General features: G+C 39.9%; 1 protein-coding gene across 14 annotated transcripts in view; it reads right to left on the bottom strand.

Annotated features, from left to right (window-relative positions):
• Window positions 1-26,881, bottom strand: part of FOXP1 (forkhead box P1) — a 632,119-nt gene that overhangs the window by 67,536 nt on the left and 537,702 nt on the right. For all 14 annotated transcript variants that reach the window (XM_025374729.1, XM_025374733.1, XM_025374736.1 and 11 more), the window contains 2 exons: window positions 24,828-24,981; window positions 19,191-19,395 (listed from right to left, as the gene is read on the bottom strand). In XM_025374729.1, the coding sequence (XP_025230514.1) occupies window positions 19,191-19,395; window positions 24,828-24,981 (359 nt within the window). The remainder of the gene's footprint in view (window positions 1-19,190; window positions 19,396-24,827; window positions 24,982-26,881) is intronic.

Genomic DNA, 26,881 nt, shown 5'->3' with positions numbered 1-26,881 from the left:
GGAACAGGGAATAGGCACCAATGGCACATCCTGGTACTGACAAGATGAATAAGGAGTAGGTGCTGAATGGATATCTGTTAAAGGAGTGAATTAAGCTGTTCAGGAAGGAGCATCGGTGTCTTCATCATGGCTGTGGAGCTGGTTGCTATTCCCCTCTCACTCATCCCTAACCAACTGCAAATACACAAACCAAAAAGCACTATACATCCCTTTCCCACCTCCTTTGACTTAAAAGCTGTTCTGCCTCCCTCCCTTCCCCACTGGCCACCTTCTTCATTCCCACCATTTAGGACTTTCATCCATTTAGCCAACATTTATGGAACTCTGAGCCTGAGACAGGCACCGAGCATACTCACCAGAAAGGCCATTTTGTTGACAAAAGACTTCTATGTCTCTCTGTCTGTTATCCTTCCAAATTATTTGGTCCCATGTCCATCTCTAAGTCAACCTAACAACACTGTAAGCCACCGAATCCTCCTTTTTCAGGTCCATCCCAGCCTGTGATTTTTGTCTGAACAGTAAGAGACTGCTTATTCCCAGCCGAAACATGACATTAAATCAGACACCTTGGGTTTCTAGAAAGCTGTTCTCTTCATTTACAGTTTTAGCCCTATCACTAATAAAGAGTGTTCTAAGTTACACTTAAGCTACAATGGCATGCATCGATGGAAGCCACTACTATTTTAAAGCTTTTACATTTATTTGTAAAAGCTTCAATGACAGCTTATACAAAATGATCCTACTTTCTCTTTTCTCTCTTCACTTTTTAGTTCTTACCACATTTCCCTGCCTGTGACTTTGTTATCATGTCTTACTTTCAATGAGATTGTACCGAACCATATCACTTACTTCTTAGGTTTGAAGATGGGAATATGAATTTGATCTGAGAACATTCTAGTGATGAGGTTATATCTGAAAATATAATCGGACTTCTGATTTGAAATTATTAAATTTACAAAAACTGATTGCTATAAAATATTTGTGAAATATTTGATCATTAACGCAAATGAAACATGCTCAGTCACACAACATGATACCAAACTAGACAAGCTGGCCTTGAATCCTGATCGCAACGACCTCTTCTAAGAACAAGGTAGATTCCCAATCTCAAAGACATGATTCCTGAAATACTTAGTACCATTTTCCACTTTACAGTTTATTCTTCTGGCGTTTTTCATACTATTGTATAGCCCCTCAAAATCAGCTGGAAGTCCAATCACAGTTTCTTGCAGAAAACAGAACAACAGGTAGAGTTTCTTCACGTTCCATACTATAGCATCGGGGGAAAAGGTCTTACACCTGCCCGAAGAAGAGCAGATGAGACGTGGGAAAAGGAGAAACGACGATGCAAGCGCCGCATGCGTTTCCCTGGCAGCTTTGTAAAAATGACCTTTCTCCTTCAACTGTCACTGAAAACACTTTGAGAAGCAGATGGGCTTCTTATTTCACACCGAAGAGCTGGGAGACAACTTAGACACTGCATTTCTAGCACACTGCCTTAATTTTCACTTCTCACTCACTGCAGAAAAACACCACCCTACATGTTTATTAATCAGTTTTCCAAAAGTAAGTTGACAATGGGTCCTGTAATCCTCCCACAAAGAGAAGGGTGTTTTATTAAAGCCTATTAAAGGGCCTACCCTAGAATGAATAAGGATGGAGTTCTCTACAAACTGTAACAAACACACATGCTTCTCTCTCTTTCTCTCTCACGCAGGGAATCCTTGACTCTCCTTCCCCAGAACGCTCATCATCTCAATTTTCTGCTGCTTTTCAAATCATGTTTAATTAGAGGATTTCACATTCCCTTGTGATACGATATTCATGAGTAAAACTTGCAATTGGAGTGACTGTGAATTAGTCTCTTAAGTGCCAGATTTGTGCTTTTAAACAGTGATAGAGATTATTGTTATTATCTGCTCTCAATATTGTGCTCCGAGATGTGAGGACTACCTTAACTAACTTTACATCTGAAATGCAAGCTATTAACCATTTATGTCCAGAGTTGGTTTCTGTTCCCCCCTTCTTTCTTGATTTGCAAATTATGCTGGGAGAAATAGAGACTTATTTTTCTCTAGTGGTTCTCAGGGAATGGTCCACTAGTGGTGTGCTGGGTGGGTTTGCATGGTAAACCCTCACTTTCATAGTTCTGAACTTATATTCATCTGCGTTGGAAAAAGGTTTTATAAGGACATCAGAAACATGATTTCTCAGTAGATACTTTTTACACAACCTATTTAAACGAGACAACTTATGAACAATATTAAGTAGATAGTAGTAATAAGTACATGCAGATAAGCCAAAAATTGAGAATAGCAGGAATGACTCAAATGTTGACTGGGCCCTAAGAGACTGTAAGAACTGTGTCTGGAGAAAAGGGCATACAACTTTCCTTTCCCATTGCTATTCCTAGAGTAGTGCTTCTTGAACTTTACTACAGTCCGATTTGGTGGTTCTGGGTGGTGGGGTGGGGCATGACTACGCATGGGGAAAAAGCCCCCAGAGTTGCTGGGCCATGGACCATAACTGAGTACTAAGGATCCTGGGTGTTCCCTGCTCTGTATCTGATCTAAAAATGTCTATGCTTAAAGAAACAGTCACAAGGGTGCCCTCTTTATAAAGTATGGGTTGAAAAGCAAGGTGGACGGACATAGATAAATACGCAAGGGGGTGGCACTGGGCAACCTCACCAAGTAATAGTTGTAAATTCACAGAAATGCTTGCTGGCTCAAAGTTATTTAAAAATTAATGCAAGGCTGTATTTCTTTTTTGTTTTTTAAACATAACAGGTAAGGCTGAAGGAAGTTAGCACAGGGAAAAGGTCACTTTCTGTCTCTGTTTAACAAACAACAATTTTACATCAGCACAGATCTGTTGGGTGATATGGTCAGTGATTAATGTTTACCAGATATTACACTGATCAGGAACATCCCAGAGTAAACTACTGAATCAATGAGTTTGGCAGCATCTCAAAACTTCACAGTCCCCAAACTCTAGGTCTGCTTTAAGTATCTTCTAAGCCCGGTTCATATCCCTAAGGATGTATGTGAGGAAAAGCAGAGTCACGAATCAACTTTTTAGGAAGGTTAAGTGACAGTCTTGGCTTTTCCTAGGAAATCAGAAATCAGGGCATACAAGGAAGGCAGGGTTTCCATGCACTTGGCACAGTACCATATTCAGTCAAGGTCCCTTCCCTCTAAAAAATGAGAAAAACCTATCAAAACATCCCAACTCATGATATGCACACACTCAATGGAGTCCACACAATGTCAAATGGAGCAAGAAAGCATACTTTGAAGATCTGCAGATGTATCTTAATTTGTAATGGACCAAAATACATCTAGCGTCTCCAACTTCTGATTTCACAGTTATCATTTCTTAGAATGAGGCTCATTTTATTTAAGAAATGACTTGATTTAAAGAAAATAATACAAATAATCACATAAGCAGATAGGGCAAACCTCACGACAATGGGGCGCATATTCAAACGACTCAAGTTTGGAAAAGCAAAAGCTCATAAAGTAGTCCTTGAGGATCCAGTCCCTAGCTGGGTTAACTTTGCAGGCTGACGCTGACTCAGTAGCAAGTCTCTGAAGACACACTTTAATTTGAATTTTCACAGGGGATGGCAGAGCCTCAGGGTCATTCTGGACTTACGGGTCAAAGACCCACAAAGGCCCCAACAGCACAGTGTGGTGTGTCTGATGCTTTTAGGACTAGAGCTTCTTCCTCCAGATTTAAGGGCATCTTATTTGTAAGCTATTTATGTGACTAGCAATTGGCTGCTTTACCCATGGTAAGAACCTGAGGCTAGGTGCCACGAAAGGTAGTTAAGTCTGGCAGTTACTTTCATCACTAACCATGCCACCAATCTCCCCTACCTCCCCACTTTCCAGCCACACTGGGCAAAATGTGCCATCTTGATTCCCAGATGCCAGGAGCATGTATGTGCCATAGTAGGAGAATGGAGCAGAGAATCAGAGCTGTAGTATCTGAGGCTGGTTGGTGTGTTTGGATCACAATGCAATAGCAAAGAGAGCAGGTGATGACAAGCACAAAATGCCTGTATTTGCAAGGTGATGAGTGAAGGAATAAATAAAGGAAAAGAGCAAGAAGAGGCAGCAGTCCAGCTTTTGTTTCTGACACCAGTAAGGGCGATTCTGAGTTTGTAACTAAGAGTTTACCACTGGCAGTATTAACACTGGGATCTCGTTAAGAAAACAGAATGCTTTCCAAAAAGTGGTGTGAGCAACTGTGTCAATACAGACATAGGGATCACTAATCCAAAAGTTATTAACACCATTAGGCAGGCATTCTCATTATGTCAATGCAAGTGTGTTTGCACTGGTGAGTCACAAGGTCTATGTGGAACCTTGTCCATATGTTAGAGGAACTAATGACACCCCAAAAAACCAAAGACCATAAACAAAATTTCAATATTAATCCTTATTTTGTTTCCCTCCCTAGTACTCTATGGGAGTCAGCAAAAGATTTCTAAGAGTTACATCATACTTCAAAAGTAGAAGGACCATACACAAGGGCCAGACCAGAAAGCAGGAGATGAAGGGACAAGTTAGCTAAAGACACAAAATGGCTCAAAACTATCAGGTACTTGCTTGTGTGTTTCCTTAGAATTACTCCCTACTTTATGTAATTACATTCATTTCTCTATAGTACAAGATACCTCATTAACATTCACTGGTTTAAACTCTTCTCTACCTTTAATTCAGCAGATTTTATTAAACAATTACTTTGTGATAATCATGTTGGGTTCTTAGATCAGTCTCCAAAACTGGGATGCATATCACCTACGTCATATATTTAAGATATGATATTACACATGAGTCATAATATTAAGGTTTCTGTATACACCTATTAGTATTAGAACTTGAAAATGTAGACACACATTTCTCACCCTCTTAGCCACTAATTTTTATAACGAAAGTAATATATATTAGAAACATGTATATAATTAATAAATACACTTAGTAGGGGTACGTATTTAACATTTTTATACTGATGGGGTAAAAAATCAAGTTTGGCGGTCACTGGCACTGACTACAACCAGAAGTAAGTTCTCGTTCTTGGAAAGAGTTCTGTCCAATTCTCTAGTTGAGGAGACAGCGATAACTGAACAGATGGCTGGAACACAAAGTACTGTAACCTTTGATCTGGGCCTTAACGTATCAGTAGGAGCTCAGGTGATGAAAGGAATAAAGTGAGAGCAGAGAACTGAAGCACACACAAAAAAATCTAGTAAGACAAAACTAGAGCCCTTACAAATGAAATTACGGCCAAAATTGAAAAAAAATTTTTTTTTTTTTAATTTTGCTCCATAAAATAGCTTGTATTCGGCCACAGTCTTGAGAATTTTTCTGTCTGAAATGTTGAGTCTTAGCACGGAAACCTGAATTTTCCCAAGTAACGGTAATCCAGATCACTTATCCGTCACTTTGAACTTTAGAAGAATGTCACACCATAAGTATACCAGGTGGGGATGTTATAGGGCAGTGGTTCTCAGAGTACGGTCCTAGGGAACTTGTGTAAAAAATGCAAATGTGGGGGCCCCACCCCAATTTACTGAATCAGAAACACTAAGGGTGGAGCCCGGTAGCCTGTACTTTAGCCATTCCTCCAGGGGGATTCTGAGGCAAGCTAAAGATTGAGATGTACTTGTAGCAGAAACTTAAATTTTCTCATGGTTTGGAGTATCTACAGGTATTGACAACAGCTAACCAGGCTCTTTTATAGCAGTGCTCCCCAACCTTTTTGGCACCAGGGACTGGTTTCACGGAAGACAATTTTTCCAGGAACCGGGGGGGCAGGGGAATAGTTTTGGGATGATTCAAGCACATAGTATTTATTGTGCATTTGTTTCTATTATTGTTACATTGTAATATATAATGAAATAATATTACAACTCCCCATAACATAGAATCAGTTGGGAGCCCTGGGCTTATTTTCCTACAACTACAGACAGTCCCATGGCGGGGTGATGGCAGACAATGACAGATCATAGGGCACTAGATTCTCATAAGGAGCATGCAACCTAGATTCCTTGTGTGTGCGGTTCCCAACAGGGTTCATGCTCCTGTGAGAATATAATGCCTCACTGATCTGATAGGAGGTGAAGCTCAGGTGGTAATGTGAGCGAGGGGGAGTGGCTGTAAATATATATGGAATTACACTCGCTCACCTGCCTCACCTCCTGCCATGTGACCTAATTCCTAACAGACCATAGACCAGTACCAGTCTGTGAACTGGGGGTTGGGGACCCCTGTCTTACAGCACCTGTGGCCAAAGAGTGGCAAGTATAGACATCTCCTTAGTTCACTTTCTACTGAACATTTCATGTAGTCTCTGCAATGAAATTTAGTGCCTACTGTATGCCAGGCTGGCTGTGCTGGGTGGTGGGGATGTCGCAATGGACAAGAGAGATAAAACCTTTCCTTTACAGAGTTCATTGTGTTAGAAAATCTCATGTGAGGTAGATGCAGGTGGACATACACACACTATGATGTTCCACTGGTGCTCATTTTTATTTTTTATTTTTTTGAGGCAGAGTCTTGCTCTGTCGCCCTAGCTGGAGTCCAGAAGTGTGATCTCGGCTCACTGCAACCTCTACCTGCCGGGTTCAAGTGATTCTCGTGCCTCAGCCTCCTGAGTAGTTGAGATTATAGGCATGCACCATCATGCTCAGTTAATTTTTCTATTTTTTGTAGAGACAGGGTCTTACTACATTGCCCAGGCTGGTCTCAAACTCCTGGCCTCAAGTGATCCACCCACCTGGGCCTCCCAAAGTGCTGGGATTATAAGCATCAGCCACCACGCCTGGCCCATTTTTAACAAGTCATGCCGTGTGTTACGTTTTGTATATACTTCTGTCACCATAGTTATTAATAATATGCTGACTTTCAAGTGTCTGTTTCTATGTTTGTTTCTCTGGTTAGCCATGAGCTCCTGAAGGGGAAGAACTACGCTGTGGTCAACTTTTAATTCCCAGAATCTACAGTGTTAGTATACAATAAATGCTCAATACATGTGGTATGAATGAATACATAGCTTTAATAATAATTAACAATAGTCAATATTTATTGAGCACCTACTATGTGCTCAGCAACTAAAACATATATTAACTCATTTAATCCTCGCACTTTGATCTAAGATGAGGTAAGGGCTGGCAGCATACCCGATTCAGGGGTGGGAAACTGAGGCACACCAGGCTCTAGTAACTTAAGTAGAGCAGCCTGCATTCTTCAGTCCGGTCTTTGGAGTTAAACTGGGTTAACTGGGTTAAACTCTTCTCTACCTTTAATTCAGCAGATTTTATTAAACACCTACTTTGTGATAATCATGTTGGGTTCTGATAGGAGGCTAACCACCACCAAACAACACAGTGGCTTAACATGAAACCAGTATGGTCCATAACGCAGCCAAATATCTTGTATGTCTGCCTCTACCTCAGGGCCTTTGCTTCTGATGTGCCCTTAGATTGGAGGGGGTCTTCCCTTTCTTATTCACATTTGTTCCAGGGTCACCTACAGACTTTGCCAGACCAACTAACCCCAACAATAACCTCAGCCCCACAAATTATACTTAGCCCCTTTCCTACTTTTTCTGTTTCCAGAACTTCACAGTTCTTTTCTTGTTTAAATGATTTGTTTGTTCTATTTCCCTTCTACTGCAGGGTCAGCTCCCTGAGGACAGGCTGTGCAGCTCACAGATACATTCCCACACTAGGACCACACCTGGCCTGTGGTTAGAGCTTTGGTAAGTTAGGTTGAATGGATACACCTTGGAAGTGTCCTGTGACTTCTGTCCCACTTAGGAACACATTTTTTCTTGCACTTTGGACAACTTCCCATTTATCCTTGTTGAGTTTCTTTTTATTTCTGTCTGTACAGTCCTCTAATTTATTCAAACGCCACTGGATTATTCCAGCTCTTGGTGTCAATTTTTTTCTAATTAAAGTAAACTGCCATTTTTCTCTCACACTGATCTTTAACACGAGACATCTTGTTCTTGTCACAAATCTGACTCATGTGGAAAAATGTAAGTTGAATATAGGGGCTCATATGTACCACAATGTTTCTATCAATATTTCAGACATGAAAGTAGAGTCATAGACATACATGTCTGCCTGATTCTCGGGTCTATGGTCATGATTTTGGTGGAGTGTTCACTTTTTGGATGTATGACCCGGAATTCCACTGATTACTAAAACAACTCCTTTGAAAGCAAATATCACATCATTTGGACAAACACTTCAGGTTTCTCTTTCCTTCTGCCATAGTACATCTTCAAAAACTCGACATTCACAACCAAGATGTAAAATACACAATATACAAAAGCTCCTTCAAAGACATACCTCAAAGTACTTTTAAAAAAGCAACGGAGAGAAAGAAAGAGACCAGCCTGCCATTAGACTGATTTCCTTGAAGACTATAAAAGGAATGAAATTTGAAGGTCATAAAAGTCTGTCTATTTGTTTAGGGAAGTCTTACAGGTAGTATAAATATCATCAGCTACAGTTGCTATGGGGTCTGTTTGTTTACCAAACAAGAACACAAATAGTTACACAAAAGCAGAACAAGGCTTGGGTATATAAATGGAGAAGGCTTTTTGCCTCCTGGTGAATTTTCCAAAGGGTTTTTTTTAAAAAGTCCCTATTTTTCACCCTATTCACTGGGAAATCTCTGTTTTCTTGATTCTTTGCACTTCTCACACCTCCAGCCAATGTTTTACTCTCAGATTTCTGAGGCTGATAATGATTTTCTCTTCTCTTTCCTTCTTTCGGTTTAAGACTTCGAAACCAACAATATTAGGCCAACAATCCAAACTGGATAACCAAAACAGTTTTCACTGTGGAAAATGCTAAACAAAAAACAAAAAACAAAAGGTGGGGAAGAGAGAGCGAGAATAACAAAACCCACTAATTTCTAGAAGAATCCTAGCACAAGCATGCAGTCCTTATATGAACACACAACCACCCACCCAGAAAGGTCCATGTGGATGTGTGTTTTTAACTGACTTTCCATGAACCAATCATGTTTCATGCAGTAGAATTGCACCTGCTGAGTTAACCACGTGCTTCAAAAAATAAAGGGGGAGGAAAGGAAGCCAGCACGGCTATTCTCGCGTCTCTTCTTGGTTGAGAGAGTACATGTGAGTGTGTGCGCGTCATAACTCAGATCTATAATAAAACAAACTGCGCAACAGAGGCTGCACGAGTGGAGGCCTGCTCTTCACACTACATTGACCGCAGTACCCGCCCGGCGCAGCCCTGATGCCTTCCTGTGAATGGGACAGATTGCCATATGGACGAAGACACTGAACAAGCTGTACAACTCTTGGCGACATGTGCCCGGGGGGATTGTCCCATATTAACACCACCTGGGCTGTGGCAATTGTGCTCTGTCTGTGCAGTGGCACTGAGGAGCCCAACAGGATGTTATTTTAGAGTACACACAAAAAGGAAAATTACAGTTAAGAGAATTCTCTGGCTAGCGTATCTGTTGCTCAATTCCTGAAATAGTTTCCCAAAGGAACGGTTATCTTCTTTATTCACACAGGCAGAAGTGACAAGCTGGAACACATATTAACAATTTCCCTTTGTGAGCTTCCACTATTGTTTTAATGAGGAGAATATAGTTTATAATATACTTAGGCCTTGACTGATTACAAAGGGGTATGGAATAAAGAACTTTAGGAATGCTGTACATATGTAACACACTCATTTGCATTGCCCCAGTGAGCCAGTCAGCAGAGTGGTAGCTCCCTTGGAAAGACCTACGGAGCCAGGCTACGGGGTAACACTGGTGTGAACATAGCAATAAAACAGAATAACCGTGCAAAAAAACATCTTTGCAAATCTTGAAAAGAACATGACATCCGCTTAAGTTTCCAGCATAGGTCCCCCCTCATCTGGCTCCAGTAGTGGCTTAAGAGCATAAGACTCCCAGCTGTCATTTATTATAAGAATAGGACTTTTCCAAGCCACTTTTCCTTTCAAAGGGAAGGCCCTTGACTTCCCTTTGCACTTTTGGTTGGTTTCAATATCCATCAAAGAAAATCTTCTGTCTAATTTAAGTGGTAAAGGTGAGTAATTCAACAACTTTTTATAGGTAATAGAGTAAAACCGAGTACCATGGACAATACCATCAGAGTTTCCAAAAGGCTGGTTCTCATTCTTCTCCTGCCACATGCTTTCCCTCACACCCTTGGTGTGGAATAAATGTTAAGGAAAGCTAAGACACATTTGTGAGGAGAGAGCACAGGCCTTTCTACTTAAGCACAAATACCTGCAAAATGCCTGGGTGCCAACAAAGGAATTTGGCAGAGAACCTGTATCAGCAGCAGCGGCGCATCAAAAAAGAATGTCTGCCTTACAAGGTGAAAGAAATGGGGGGTCCAGAGATGGTTTTGGGTGGGAAATCTGGCACATCAGACATGGAATAGCCTGTGGCTGAGATTCATATTATACAACATCCCAATAAAAAAATTCAAATCAACTAAATTTCAGAGTAACTCAGAAAATGAACATCACTCGCCAGACCAATGATATCATTTTATTGGAAAGCATTTATCATTTAAACACAATAAATAGAAAGAGATTTATAGAGTCTAACGATGCTGTGTTATGGTAAAAGGCCCTTTATTGAGGTAAGGCACAACAGCTGTTAGAGAATAATGGTTGAGGTTTTTTGTTTAATCACCCCACAAAGTGAACAGTAAAACAACAACAACAACAACAACAAAAAAACCCCATAAACCCTTCCCTTACGGCATGACAGTATTTTAAAAATTTTCTCCTGGTGCCCTCCCTGCATGTGTGAATGGCAGGCGGTGATATGGCACCATGCCACATGGCCCTGAGAGAATCCTTTCTCCCACTTCTAAGTCCCAAAAGTGATTGGTTTTAAGCAATCAGACACATAGATCACAGTTCTTCAAAGCACGATGGCTGCCAAACGCCAGGCAGCATGTTTAGGGTACAAAATGCTGATTCACCCCCCAGCGTGCTTCTGTCTGACCTCAGCAGGAATGTTTTTTGCCCTAAGTAGGTTACCTCCCCGACAGATAGACATGGGACAGGTGATGCTGCCAAGAGTCTGCTTTGGAGCAAAAATAAGCACCTGTATCTTAGGCCTCTGCAGTTAGCCACACCTGGTCCTCCTTCTGGTCCCCTACACCTGACAAGACATGCCCAGCATGCTCTCTATATTCTCCACTGTGCATCACTGGTTTCTAACCTCCTGACTTCCCTGCCAGCAAAAAGATGAGGTAAGGGCAAAGGGAACTGGCAACAGGGATTTTCTTGTGGGCTTCTTCTAAACTACTGCTGAACAGATAGGTCTGGCCCCAAGCTACAACCAGTGGAGGCTACCATCTGGACTTGATCCAAAGCTTACCCCACTCTGTAATCTAATTCTCATTAAAAGTCTGGGCTAGCCAACAGACACATGAAAAAATGCTCATCATCACTCGCCATCAGAGAAATGCAAATCAAAACCACAATGAGATACCATCTCACACCAGTTAGAATGGCGATCATTAAAAATTCAGGAAACAACAGGTGCTGGAGAGGATGTGGAGAAATAGGAACACTTTTACACTGTTGGTGGGACTGTAAACTAGTTCAACCATTGTGGAAGACAGTGTGGCGATTCCTCAAGGATCTAGAACTAGAAATACCATTTGACCCAGCCATCCCATTACTGCGTATATACCCAAAGGATTATAAATCACGCTGCTATAAAGACACATGCACATGTATGTTTACGGGGGCACTAGTCACAACAGCAAAGACTTGGAACCAACCCAAATGTCCATCAATGATAGACTGGTTTAAGAAAATGTGGCACATATACAACATAGAATACTATGCACCCATAAAAAAGGATGAGTTGATGTCCTTTGTAGGGACATGGATGAGGCTGGAAACCATCATTCTCAGCAAACGATTGCAAGAATACAAAACCAAACACTGCATGTTCTCACTCATAGGTGGGAATTGAACAATGAGAACACTTGGACACAGGAAGGGGAATATCACACACTGGGGCCTGTCGTGGGGTTGGAGGAGGGGGGAGGGATAGCATTAGGAGATATACCTAATATAAATCTCGAGTTAATGGGTGCAGCACACCAACATGGCACATGTATACATATGTAACAAACCTGAACGTTGTGCACGTGTACCCTAGAACTTAAAAGCATAATAAAAAAATAAATTAATTAATAAATTAATTAAAAAGTCTGGGCTGTAGTGAAGGTGGTCTGGGGAGCAGCCCACTGGGGAGCCACCAGAATCTGGCAGTCACTGCAAGTCCCTGAGGGTCAGGGAAATCTCAGGTCTAGTCCCTGCATGGTCACTAACTAGCTATGTGACCTGTGCAAGTGATAGCATCATTCTGGGCCCCAGCTGCACCCTCTGTACAAAGGGGAGAATACCCCATAAGATTACTATGAGGATCACATAGGAAAATCAGTATAGTATCAAGCCTGTGTCAAGTCTGTTGAGCATTGTGTCTGGCACAAAGTAAGAGTTACATAAATGTTAGCTGCATTCTCATCACCACCATCACATGTCAGGTCCTTTCATCCTTGACAAGAGCAAAACAGAACCTTAGTTGTGTCACTTGCCTGTGATCACACAGCCAAGGAGTGGTCTTATGGTAGCTCCTAAGGAAAGGAAGCAAATGGGTCTGGTCCTTTCAGCCATATAATTTCTATTCTGTTGGCTCACGTAAGAATGGCAAGCCACTAGTTTTGAGGACTGAACCAGTCTGGTGGCTCCCCCGTGGGCTGCTCCCCAGACCACCTTAACTACAGCCCAGACTTTTGATGAGAACCCGTCTGGGATGTGAATCAAGTGTCTGGAGAAAAGTCCTGTTCTTTCCAAGTGTCAAAACCTCAGTGATAAACACACAGCTTCCATTGCTTCTCAAACTTGAACATGTATTCCAAACCCCTGAGGCTCTTGTTACAATGCAGATCCTGATGCAGGTCTGGGGCAGGGCCAGATAATGAGTTTCTAACAAACTTCCAGGTTATAGCAGAGCCGCTGGTCTGCAGCCTCTGCGTAGCAAGACTCGAGGGTATGTAGGGCAAATGCAAATTCCTGCACCCCATCTCAGATCAAGAAAGTCCAGGTTTCAGGAGAAAGGCCTAGGAAGCTGTGAGTTTAACAAATACCCTGTAAGAATATCATCAGGGAATCTGAGAAACACCAGGCTAATGGTGAAGGTCAGCAGTCAGCAACTGTTTCTGTAAATGGTCGGACAGTAAATATTTCAGTTTTTGTAGGCTATATGGTTTCTGCTGCCACTATTCAAACTTGCCATTGTACTGTCAAAGTAGCCGTAGACAATACGTAAATGAATGTGACTCTGTCCCAATAAAACTTTATTTACAAAAGGAAGCAGGGCGGGCTGACCATAATTTGCCGAGCTCTGTTATAGTGTTATAGATTGTTTAAATGCCTTGACTCACGTTGGCAGGAAGTAGCAGTAACAATTTTGAAGACAATTTGGGGGAATTTGACCACAGGTTCTCCGAAATGCTCTAATGGGAAAGAAAGATTTAAAATAACTAGCTTGCTCAGTACTTCAAAATAAATACAAATTGTCCTCTGATTTTCTGGAAAACAAAACAAAACAAAACAAAACTGAAATGAGGAAAAACTATTCAAAATAATGGGAACTAGAGTTTACTGCTTAAATGTCAACAGGTCCTACATATCAGTATGAAAACAAGCACCAGTTAAAGGCTTGTGTATCAGGGACAGTTCTGAAAACTAACTTCTAGAATTTTAGCAAGTAAACCAAGAGCACTGACATTTATTCATGAACACAGAATTTAGTTTAAAAAAGAAAAAAAAAAGCAACACTAGACATGTACATGTTTCAAAGTTCCTTGCCTTTTGAAAATAACAAGGCCTGTAAACACAAATGTTATTGTTACATAGTCAAATACATGGCAATATGTCAAGAGGCCACAAATCAAAAACAGAGACTGTGTATCAAGTGAAACTGTCTGTAAGTACACTAGCCAGGCGGAAACCTTCAGGGGTTATTTGAAGGCAACTGCCAACTGTGGAGTGGAGAAAATGCAAGCGACTGTAATACACAGGGCTCTGTCAATAATGATGAGAACGAGGCAAGGAGTATCGTGACTGGACAGAGGGCAGGTTAGATCTCATAGAGTAAAGCGCCCAGTGTGGGTCCCCTGTTTTTGAGAATAATATGATGCCCCAAAAAAGCAGAGACTGCCCAACCACCACCTGATCAGGGTTTAAGGAAACATCTTTGACCAAATGCTTAAGGACACCTTGGAACAAATATTTAGAAAGCGGTGAATTCGAGAAATACGTGAGTTATAAAACATCTAATGATGGCGGCTGAACTGAAAGCAAAAAAGCTGGGATGAGAAAAAAGGGCATATTTCTGATTTGGACTATAGAGGACAGCTGAAATGGAATAAAAAGCATATGATGTGTTCATTGAGGAAACACAGGATTTATAAGGCAGGAAAAAAGCGGGGATACGTTAAAGGAAAGAAGCTTGTTTTGGATTTGCCTGTGTGCAAATCCCCCATGAGGTTCATTTACATTCTTTATGTGCTGTTTCAGACCAAAATGATTTATAGCTTGTAAATCCCACCTATCCTGCTTCATGAAAGGTCTAGTAAATATGAACATACACCGTAAAAGAGAAAACTCTGGTATTTTCCTTTAAATGCAGTGATTTGCACACAGTAGGCTAAGTTAATACATGTTTTGTCAAACTGAATTTCAATTAAATTAAAAAAATATCTTTTAGGGACACTGATTTTATCATAATTTAGTATTCACTTCTAAGCTGAATGAAAACTTTAAGTACCACTTTGCAGACTAAAACACAGACCTGAATTTGGATCTTGGATATGCCACTAACCACCAGTTCTATGACCCTGGGTTAGTTATTTAATTGCTATTATTTGATTTCCTCATCTGTAAAATGGGTATAATCATCCTTACTGCTTCCTGAGTGGTCAGGTGGATAAAGTGAGACATCACTCCATATGCAAGAGTCTAGCCAGTGCTTGGCACAGAGAAGGAACTGATTACATGTGAGTTCTCGTCCCTTTCCCTAGTGCACCCTAATGCAATGTAATATTTTGAATTTTAATTCAGGCAATTACTTAAATAGTAACTGCTATTTGTATTTACATAGCTGCTTTGATCCAAGAAGCTCAAAGGGCTTTACTAAACTTAGCATTTTAATAAATGTTTCATTTGCATTTTGTTGATTCTGTTTACCCACACCAAAACTTGGAATTTCCTAAAGCAAGACAATCAGACAGGGAAACAAGACAGTATCTTCACATTTACAGGTATCCCAGGCCTGAGTTTTGTCTATTTCCCTAAGAAGTCGAGACTCTCTGTTCCCATGGAATAAAATGACATCAAGAGGCTTGAATGCACCTGCTTCCTCTGGCTGCTCCCCTTTAGCTGCTGCCATTGAACTTGATCCCCACCACACTTTTCTCAGGCACTGACAACAGAGGCATGTTTATTGCACCAATGAATTTATATATAATCAGCACAATAAACATTATTAAACTGTGGGGAGAAAATCAAAGCACAAAGCACGGTGCCAGTACTGAATTCTAATGATGCTGAATGTCCATGATTACACAGGGACAGGATCTTAACAAGCCTTGATTTGAACGTTGGCATCCGCCTCACAAATCACATGGGCCGCTCCTCCCGTAGTAGTGCTGAATATTGATAAATGTCTCTACCCTGCGCAACAGGGAAGTGGGTTTCTATTGGCAATCTTTACCAAAGTGTGTTTTTTCCCTTCTCTACACTCAAGGGTTTACCCTGAATGATTTAATTATAATTTTCCTTGTGTAAGACAAATTAAAGAGGAGAGTAGGGGTGTCGTGCCAAGCACATTATTTATCTCCTTAACAGATTGAAGCTCACCAAACCCCAGAGCTGCTGCTACTGCAGTGGCTGCTCACAGGAGCCAGCAAAATGCACGGGGGCAAGAGTAGGGTAGAAGGAGTTTTCCAAATGGCATGGAAATACATATGCAACTCAGCTGAGATCATTAGCCATCTCAGTACTTTGAAAACAAACAGTAACTCTCACAACGCTACCTTTTTCCAACAAATTTTCCCATCGAGCACTCCCAGATCATGTCAGAAATCAATCTTAAAGCTGCTAAGCCACGATCAAGGTCATGGGGCTAGATGGTTATTCACTGTGGCAAAGACTCTTCTTTGCCCATCAGAATGGAGGGAAAAGAGTATTACACAGAAATCAAAGAAGAGCTTGGAAGGACACACATTTCACAAATGCACCGATGAGTAAGAGAGAAAACTTACCCAAGGCAGTGACAAGAAACTCCTGAGACAACTGGCAGATCAGTGTACAGTGAGACCGTACCTTTATAGTGACAACTTTTTCTTTTTTTTTTTTTGTATTTAACTGGTTATCACATGTGATTTTAAAATTAAGCCTAATAAGGTAATGCTACATAATATTCATTTGAAGGATTTATATGTATACAAAGCTGGCTAACTAATAACTGCCTTTTTTTTTTTAATTTAAAAGACAGGATCTTGCTCTGTTGCCCAGGCTGGAGTACAATGGTGTGATCATGGCTCACTGCAGCCTCAAAACTTCTGGGCTCAAATGATCCTCCCACCTCAGCCTCTGGAGTACTCCAGGTGCATGCCACCATGCCACGCTAATTTAAAAAAAAAAAAAAAAGTTTAATAGAAATTGGGGTCCCTCTATGTTGTCCAGGCTAGACTTGAACTCCTTGCCTCAAGCAATCCTCCTGCCTCGGTTTCCCAAAGTGCTGAGATAACCACTGTACCAGACCTAACTGATTTTTTAATTATCAATTCTATAAGCTTAAACTCAACTACCTTTAACTGAAGGTGCTCATGTGTCTTGTCAGCTACATTCAGTTAAAATGTGCCGACCGGAATTTTCTTTTAGTCCAGCCACGTCTAGAAACCTACCAGCTAATATAAACTGAGAGATTCAAGAGATTAAGTAGTGGCATATAATTCCATAGTTGCTTCTTTTTTGCATGTACGATTGGAAAACTCAGTCTGCTTTTACATCTAGATTAAGGCTCATTGGAATCTGAATTCTTTTCTGATCCATATTCTAATTCTGGTGTGTAGTATGATGAAGATTTAGCACAACTTTTGTGCAGACAAATAAGGAGCATAAAAAAAAAAATTCAAACAAACTTAGTCTCCCAGAATTAGACTGTCTCTTAGATCCATTTACTTTCAAATGTGCCTTAAGACATGAAAAGGGCTATTCTTCTCCCACTTGCCTCCTTGCTAATCTATCACCTGACTGCAGATATATAACCTTTTAGAAAATGACACTGAGCACAGCGCATCTAAACAAGAAGAGTTTTCTATGTCACAGGAAATCTGTGCAGGCTCCACAACAGCCGATGAGATTGCAACAAATACCTTAAGTGCATCAGTCGGCGTTTTTCAGTGTATGGCCTCCTGCTCTGCCTATGGATAAAGATGTAATTCAATCACTCTGCAGTAAATGGACGCATCAACCTTAGGACATCAAAACCAAGTATAGCAAAGGACAACAGCCTAGAACCTTTTCTTTAATGCTCCCTAAGGTTTTCTTTCTTGAAAAAAAAAAAAAATAAAGACATTATAAGAGATTGTAAAGCAAGAACTAAGATTGGCTTCCAGACATATATATCTATCCTCGCTGGAAACAACAGAAGCTACATTTCACCCAATGGCTCCAAACTGATTCTCAGTGTCCACCATTCTATTCTTCTATCTATTCTTCAAACTATTCTAAACCAATATGCTTAATGCATCTTTTAGTTCTTCGGTGTCTGCCTCAGAAATTCCAAAATGATCTTGGAAGGATAGTTGAAAATTTTAGTTAAAACATATATATTATCCTTATCTCTGGAAACCACTCGTGGTTTTACACTCGAACATGGTGTGTGTGTGTGTGTCTGTGTGTGTGTTCAGATAATATTTTTCTGGTATAAAGATATACATCCAATTAAACAGTAGGCTTCTTAAACACTCAGTATTTTGAGAAATATACGAAATTATATTTGTGATTACATAACTGAAATATATAATTAAAATTTTTTTTTCACTGAGCCATTTTTATTACAAAACAAAATACAGAATTTGCTTTCTCCTGAGAGAAATGGCATTTACTGTCACATACTACTTTTAAGGTTTCTTTACTTGTGTGTGTGGAAGCTCTGCCTATGAAATATACAGAAAACAGTTTAGGAATAGTAAACAAAAAAGTTTTCAATTTTAGGGGCACTGTATTTTCTATTCTTGAAAAGCACTTCAACAGTGGTATTAATGCTTCTGGGTACTAAGAATACAATAACATGAATTAAAAGATTTTCTTAGAACCGCATGCTAACATGACATATTCTGGATCTCTAAAACAAGCTCAGCTTCAAGTAACATTCATGTAAAACTCAGGGCAATTCAAAAATAAAATGTCTTAACTTCTAAATAGGAATACAGCTGCTGAGACAATCCTATACTCTATCCCACGATGAAGAGAAAGTGTGCTGTGTCTGTTTATGTGACTATATATACAACAGACCCCCCGCCTCCACCACCACTACCTCTTCTGTCTCTCCATCCTCCAAACCTTCACTCAGAATACATACGGGGAAGACCATGTGCTCCGGGGCACAATGATGAAAAACATGGGCGCCCAGCCTTCAAGGGGAGCAATGTAGAGTAACATAAGTTCTATGTTTTCTCAAACCATAATTCAAAATTGCCCACAGCAGACACTACTATTCCCTGAAGGCACTTCCAGCCAAGGAATTCAGCTTGTACGGAGTGAGCACTTGGCAGAAGGAGTAGGCCTGGAAGCCTGGAAATCCAACCCATCCAATGAGAAACTACACGACTTCTGCCCGGGTTCCTAAGCTGAGAGTAGATCTACATAAGTGCTAATTCCATGTTGAAAAGGTGAAAATAATTAGATGCTTCACACCCAAACCATACTGAATACATTCTTCAGTAATTATATGCACACTCAAGTCACATGGATCCAATTAGGGATCACTGAGATATGGTGAGGCAGGGCCACCCACCCCTCTCATGTTAAAGGCAGTGTTGGACCCATCTCAGTGGCTGCTTCCTACCTTTCCCTTTTGGGAGTGTGGACTGAGAGCTGTCCATTAGTAGAGGCATGTGGGTTCATTATTAAGGAGGTCTTGGAAGGTGCAGAGGAGGAGACACATGTCGTGGTCAGATCCAAACTGCTGTGATTGTTGCCTGTGGTTTCTTCTGCAGTATGAGCACTTGTCACTTCTTTCCAGAGCTGCTGCAGTTCTGTTGGAATCATGCCTGAAACAAACAAATTGGATAATTAAATCAATTAACAGCTAATTCCGTCCTCTTCAAACAGTAATTAAATCAAAGAGTCAGTAAACAAAGCCTAGTGTTAGGGGGGTTTTTTGGTGTGTGCAGTTTTTTTTCCCTCCCAACTAAGGCAGATGCGGTAGTAAAAAGTGTGTCCTCCTACTGAGCAACTGAGTGGAAGCTGCCCTCATCGCACATAAGAGACTCAGGTGAAAAGGATTCAAACACAGTTACTTTGCCACAACGGTATGCCTCTAACCATCCGAAATGTTATTTCTCAATTTTTGATGAAAAGTAGATAGATGTTACCTTAGAGTTTTAGACACAAAGAAGGCTCAAAATAAATTTGTTCAACTATACTATTATGACAACATGAACTACAAAATGAATAATTTTTGTGCTTAAGTCTTAAATGATGACAAATAGCTTTGTTATTAAATATAGTTTTTATTAATCACTTTTAGACATAAATTATGAATTCATATCGTCTTCCTGAAATGCTTTTCAACTTTTAACAGTCAAATTGATTATACTATGATTATTTCATTAACACACCTATCTTCCTCATTAATTTTGGTTTCTAGTACCACATGCTTAATTGATGGATGTGTCTACTGAAAAACTGTATAACTTTTTATACAAGTAACACTGTTATTACTGTCATTTCTTAGATCAATGGTAATGAACCATTGCAGAATAAAATGAAAACGTAAAATAAACTTACAGTAATAAAGTTCTCTTGTGTTTTTAAAGGGGATCAAAATGGACATGGGTTTTAAGGAGTGAATCCAGTGTTTTCCCCCAAGAAGGGATACAATCAGTATGCCACGCTCACTATTGTGGGCCTCTTCGTCTTTATCTTGGTGGCATGCCTCTGTAGCCCAGGTTTCCAAATCCCACCTCAATGCATATTCTACCCCATACATGCACAGAATAAAAATATGCTAGATGACAACAAAAACCACAACAACGACAACAAGCAACATAACTTCCTTTGGAGAAACACTGAAATCATAAACCCTGCACATCCTAAGGCAATACCACATTAGAAGTGGACGTCTGGATTGCAGTTCATTGTTTCAATCAACTGTAACATAGCCATCCCAGAAAGCCTGCCATTTTCTGACTGTATAGCAGCAGCCGAAACAGGCATGTTTCTTACCAAACCTAAGGTATTGAATTAAAAAAGAAGGCTGTGTGCATTATATTCATTTGAAACACATAATAAAAAATGCCAAGGTCTAAATTTAATTTATTTTTGTCATTTAGAATACAATGGATAGATAATCATCTCAACGTGATCAGCCAAACATCTTTACTTTGCTAAACTGTTAAAGATTTTAATTATGCTAGCATTGGAGAGCACTGGTCTAATGAGGCGATGGACTCCAGAGAATCCGAGTGGTTAAGAACTGTGAAATGAGTCTGATAGGATTTTTTTATATTCACCGTGGATCGTTTGCATATCAAAGAGGAGTAAATTATTGCACAGCAGACCAATAACCTTCCCCGCCTTTCTGAGAGGAGCGTTAACAAAAACAGTTGGTCTCTCCTAACGGTTCTCCACGAAAATGTTCAAATGCTCAAGTATTTGCAATTAATATATATTATAAAGGAGGCTTCAAATGATACATTAAGTGGTCAGATATTCTTAGGAGGCATCCTCGACAGACAAGTCGGTTTTCTTCTCCCTTCATAAAAATCAAATGCCAATTATATTTTGATGGATTTTGTCCCAAATGAGCATTTAGTTATTAAGCATATTCAATTATTACTTGTCCCCTGAAATTAAACCTCGGAGGCAAATTAAACAAAGGGAAAGGTCACTCCACAACCCCATGTCCGGTTTTGCTGCATCTGGACTATTATTTTCAAACACCTTTCGAAGACAGGTGGGATGCATTTGTAGCTGGCAGGCCTGCTACTGTTGTCTGCACACCAACAATTACCTGTGAACATGGGTGACCCTCAGACCACTGTTTACTCAGTGGAAACAACAGTTAATAGGCTTGTCTGTTGATGATGTCATGTTGATATAAAACCACACAAGTCAACACCTATTTTTATTTTCTAGAGAGTAAACGCATGAAAAGAACAAGCCACCTATTTCTCAACTCAAACTAATTGATTTCTGGGTCAGCTGCATGGGAGGCGGGAAGACTAGGACAGGGTTCTGACAACTGTGTTAACTCCCGCTTTCTCTGGAAGAAAAGCAGAACTTCAATGCTGTTTTAGAAGTAAGCTGTTTATCCAGCAAATAAAGACAAAGACAAATGTATTCAGCACTTGTTATACCTACAGGGTGCATTAATATTACTCTATTCTCCATCTATTCCAATGGGCTGGCAAATCAGTTTCATTATCCATAGAGAAAAATGGTAAATAAAAATAGTAACTCATTAAGTGACAACAGCGATACTTCCGGGTCAAACTGCAATGTGATAATTACTTTTAAGAACATTCTCATCACACTTAACACAGAAGCAGTCAAATGGCTTTCCTCCATCAATGCCATATATCGTTAGTGATGTTAAACTGTTAGTTCAATGAGCACTACCTACCAAAAGGTGTTGTTACTTGACAGCTAAGATCTCATGTTAGACAGATAAAAGGTAACCCAGTCACTCATCAGACTAAATGGGTAACAAATTTCCAGAAAGTATGTATTTCTTCCAAAATGGTAGACTAAGAATAACAGTATGAAGTTAAACAAATCCATTAGCAGGTACATAACAAAGCATGTAATTTTCTGCTACCCAGAGTTTACATTTTAAAAATTAAAAGGTCAGAATAAGACTGAAAGAATATTTCTGTATGAAATTACTGGTGCTAGGGAGGATGAGATGATTAAAGAGACCAGGGTGAAAAGCAGATAGGCTAATTACGTAAGGCAGAGAGAAGACCCTACAATAACCTTAAAAACAACAGAAAATATCCCTCCGTTTCATATTATAAAATCTTCAGGGATAAAAAGGCCTTCAAAATATTAATTCTCTATCTATTCCTATACTTGACATTTACATGTTTAAGGTTAACTCGGCAAGGCCATGAACAGGTATGTAAAATAATCTTGATGATTTCTTTATGAAGTGGGCATTACCAGTATTTTTAGCAGATAACCACCATGCCTTGCAACATTTCTTTTTCCAGGACAACTGGCCCCTTCATTATAAAAGAAAATGCAGGCACAGGTTTAAAAAATGTATGTTGTGGGGACAGATGACAGATTACTGTTCACGGAACTCAATTTTACAACCCCAGGTATCACTGGCTCAAAGACAAACAGAGTTGATCAACCTTTTTTTGTCCTTGTACATCCATACCCAGGTGACCATGTTCAAGCAAGCAGAAAGTTGATTTAAACCTCATAATGACATCAGTTTTAAGCCATCATCTCTCTGATAAAAAAAAAATTGTGTTCTAGTCCAACATGACTGAATTCTCCAGCCACTTTGGATGAGGGAGTGGGGGGAAAAAACTAACCTCCTGATTCAGAGAGATGGAAATAACACTGGTAGTTCATTTTACTGTAAGAACCCGACACCAGAAATATTTGTATTTACGTTTATTCCATCTCGGGCACACGTTGAGGCACCCCTTAGATTTCAAATATGCTTCTTCCTAATGTTGCAGGGGCTAATAGTTACAGCAGACTGCTAAGCCTATCAATCAATGCCATGACTAGTGAATTACCTACCAGTGTCCCTGATATGTTACTGCAGTGATTACACTTCATGCATCACCACATTCATTTCTTTCACATTACACATGAGCTTGTCTTGTCACTGCCCAATTGCCCTCTTTTGGACAGCTTAACTGATGTACTATAACAATGAACCTTAGTGAGCAAACTTAATAGTATAGGAGTGGTGGGAAAAGATGAGAGAGGTTGGAGCTCAAGTCCGGTAGGTGTGTCAGAACAGCCTGCCATGCTTCCAACAATAAATCCAAAGATGTAATTAACACATGCTATGACATTCTGCAAGCACAAAAATGCATTCACTGATGTACATCTATATATCCTTTCTTTTCTCCTTATTGCTCAGTTATGATATCTTCTATTTTGACAATGGAGATGCTGAGTATGTATCGAGCAGCTGAGCAGTCATAGCAGAAAAAGGAGTGGAGAGGCAAGAGAGAGGTTAAGAGGAAAAAGCCCTGGTCTCGATAGTAAAAACAAAATCAGCCTCATAAGGGACAGAAGTTGGGTGTGGTTGACTTAAGGGAAAAGATTCAAATGCAGATACGCTTCCCTGACTTCACTTGACACGAAAAGTTACCAAACAAATGGCCGTGCCTTAAGCAACACAAAGGAGGTTCCATATTTTTAACCTTCTTCAGAAGGCAACTGAATCCAAGACACCAATCAATGGCTTTAGCTACCAGCCGTTAAGGTACATATAAACCAACATCCAAATCTACTAGAGTTCAAAGAACTGTTGGCCTCGAGGAGGCAACTCAAATCTGCCCTGCCACGCATAGATGGAGGAATTGTGTTTCAAAACACAGGCATGGCACTTTCTACTTTCTCTTTCCTTCCTTCCTGCCTGTCCGCCCTCCCTCCCTCTTGACATCCCTTCCCACCTTCCTTTCTAGTTCTGAATAATCCATCTGCTTTCACATGACATATGTGAAAGTCAGAGTTGCTTAAACCAAGAGGATGTCCTAAAAACACTGAGAGTTCCCATTTGTTTCTGATGTCCATCACCCTTGGGATAAAATGTCAGTGGGCTCTGCAAAAGAAATTCACTAAAATGTATTAAAATCTTACTTTTCAAGGAATCTCAGTTGTTGAGGAACTGGAGATTGAAATGGTACCTGTTCTGATGAGTATAGAACTAACTTGCTCAAAAATCAACAGATGAATGCAAAAAGAAAAAAAAAAAAGGAAACTAAACAAAAAACAACCTTGGCTTTTATAAGAGAAAGTCGTTGATTTTAATCGTTTACAGAAAAATAAACCTGAATTTATCTCTACATATTAAAACGTGGCATTTATAAAGCCCTACTAAGATTTAAAATAGCACATGTTACATGGTATAAAATCTCTTTTAAATGAATAATAAAAGCCTTCAGGAAAATTCCTTTGTGGTTCCAAACAGAAACACTACAAGAGTCCATTAAAATGCTCAGTAAGTGCAAAGCAGTGCCTCATTCCCTTACTCCAAGAGTCTCTAACAGTGGGATTGCTCTGCTATAGTATAGCTAAGCCTCCAGACCACCGTAAGACTTCATTTTGGCATCAACAAGCATTTCACCTTCTGCATGGGTCCATCATGATCCCACTCCACTTTTCTTCAAAGAATCTATGTGCATGTTTTGATGGACAATGTCCTTAACGGATATACCAAGAGACAACCCACCACGTCCACCCAAAGTCTTCACAGAGCTATGCCTTCTGTATAATGAACGCATACCTTGAGCAAGAGGTTGAAGGGGAAGGGCAGGCTGCCCGGGCTGAATTGTCAGAAGGCCTTGGCGCTGCAAAGACAGGAGGTGCTGCTGCTGTAACTGCTGCATCTGTAAAAGCTGCTGCTGAAAAGCCAACTGCTGGGTAGCCACCTGCTGTTGCTGTAAGAAATCAGGAAGACAAAAATGAGATGGCCACTTCCCTAGGAAGGTGAAAAGTATGGACACTTCAAAACTCACCATCATCGTCAAATGCTGAGAATGGTCACTGGAGCTCAGTGGAGGGCTCCATGTCAAGGTTTAAAAGGGACAGAACATACCTCCTCTGAAGAGGGGTGGGAGGTGAGTGTGTTACCTTTCTACTGCCTGCTCCCATAAACAAATAATTCGTCAATCAAACCAGCTTCCCCCCAGTTTGAAAGGCCTGAGTTTTGTCATCAAGACGTACACTTTTAGATGTTGAAATGTTTGATTATGCACACTAGAGAGAAGACTGCATCACTCTAGTCTGAAGGGGTTTGAACCCCGAACCTTTGAGGTGTAAAAGAACAAGTTGCCTCCCTCCCTGCCTGCACCGGCAGAAGCTTTTAACTACTCTGTTTATCACTTCTGACATAAATAAATGAGAAAAAATCAGACCTTTGAAGAAGAAAAACTTCATCTAATATTGTTAATTAGCCATGACAAACGATGAAATAACATTGTAAATCTTTCATAGAAACAGCCACTAGATTTTAATTACACACATTCATAATTTAGCAAACAACATCGTACTCGACTGTGAGTTTAACATGAACGACAGTCTAAGCTTCAGATGCCTTAACATGGTTTTAGTCTCAGAAACCCCCAGCTCTGGTTGCTTGTCCTGCTTCCCCCATCTGCTTTGTTCTTGAAAAGAAGGGGCTTTACGATATGATAAATATCTTTTTGTTGATTGGACGATGACAGGAGGAAAACTTTTGTTGTGGAAAACATCAATACATCATTCCTGTGTTTAGCAGGCCTTGCTTCAGCCAAAAAAAATTAATGTAGATTTCCTCAGTAATTATCTGAGTGATAGAAAGAGAATACAGTGCAGTAGCACAATAAATAGAAGGAAATTATCTAATATCCTTAATCTGCTAGGAATCGTATCGAGGTGGAGGTCTTAGCCACATTATGGCTAACAATTATAAAAGGAAAATTAACCCTTCCCAAACTGTGGCATAAAAGAAAGTTTCTTCAAGAAAAGAACAAGATCAGTGTTCCTAATTCTGAGTATGATTCAAAAGATCAGAGAGACTTTTACAACTAAAAGGACTATCCAAGCCCTTTCTGAGCTTACATGTTCTGGCTAATAACTATACTTTACAAACAACTGCATTCACTTAACCTAACACATGACCTTGATCTGATACATCCATAAAATGGTATGTATATCAAGACCTTCTGATGCAAAGTTCAAAGAAAGAGAAAAATGGTGGTTTCCTTTCGGTCTTCATGTAGTTTATTTTACAGTAAAAACCATCATTCTCGTATTAGCAACCAATTTCAGACTTACTACCATGCCACTGAGAAAGTTAATTGAGTTTCACTCCAAAAAACAAATTCTATACCACTAACAACAAAAATTTAAATAAATTTAAATGAAAAGCCAGTGTTTTCATTTTAAGAACAGCATGCATAAAATGATCCAATTGTTTTCACCCCTTCCCAAGTTACCACATTAATGTAAAACCCAATGATAGTTATATTCATGTCAAAATGATTTTTTCACTTCTTCAACAGATATTAACTCACAACATTACAAAAAAAGGGAAGGAAGAGAAAAAAACAACATTGACACAATAAAAGATCAGGGAATTAGCTCTTCTGAAAGCAGAATATAATGGGGGGGTACAGCTGGAGGTTGGGGAGGGTGTTTCCTGTCTTACTGTAAATGAAATGTTTAAAAATTTTGTATTTATATAAAATGACTGATGCCTTTTCTGTTGTCTCTGTGGCCATCCCTAGGAAAAGCTCATGAAAGCTGTCTACGTTTGAAAAGCCAGGATATAAAAGTATACAAGGCCCATTGTCCAAA

Source organism: Theropithecus gelada, chromosome 2 (assembly GCF_003255815.1).
Source record: "Theropithecus gelada isolate Dixy chromosome 2, Tgel_1.0, whole genome shotgun sequence".
NCBI lineage: Eukaryota > Metazoa > Chordata > Mammalia > Primates > Cercopithecidae > Theropithecus > Theropithecus gelada.
Note: the sequence above shows the minus strand (reverse complement) of the source record. Positions and strands in the feature narration are given on the sequence as shown.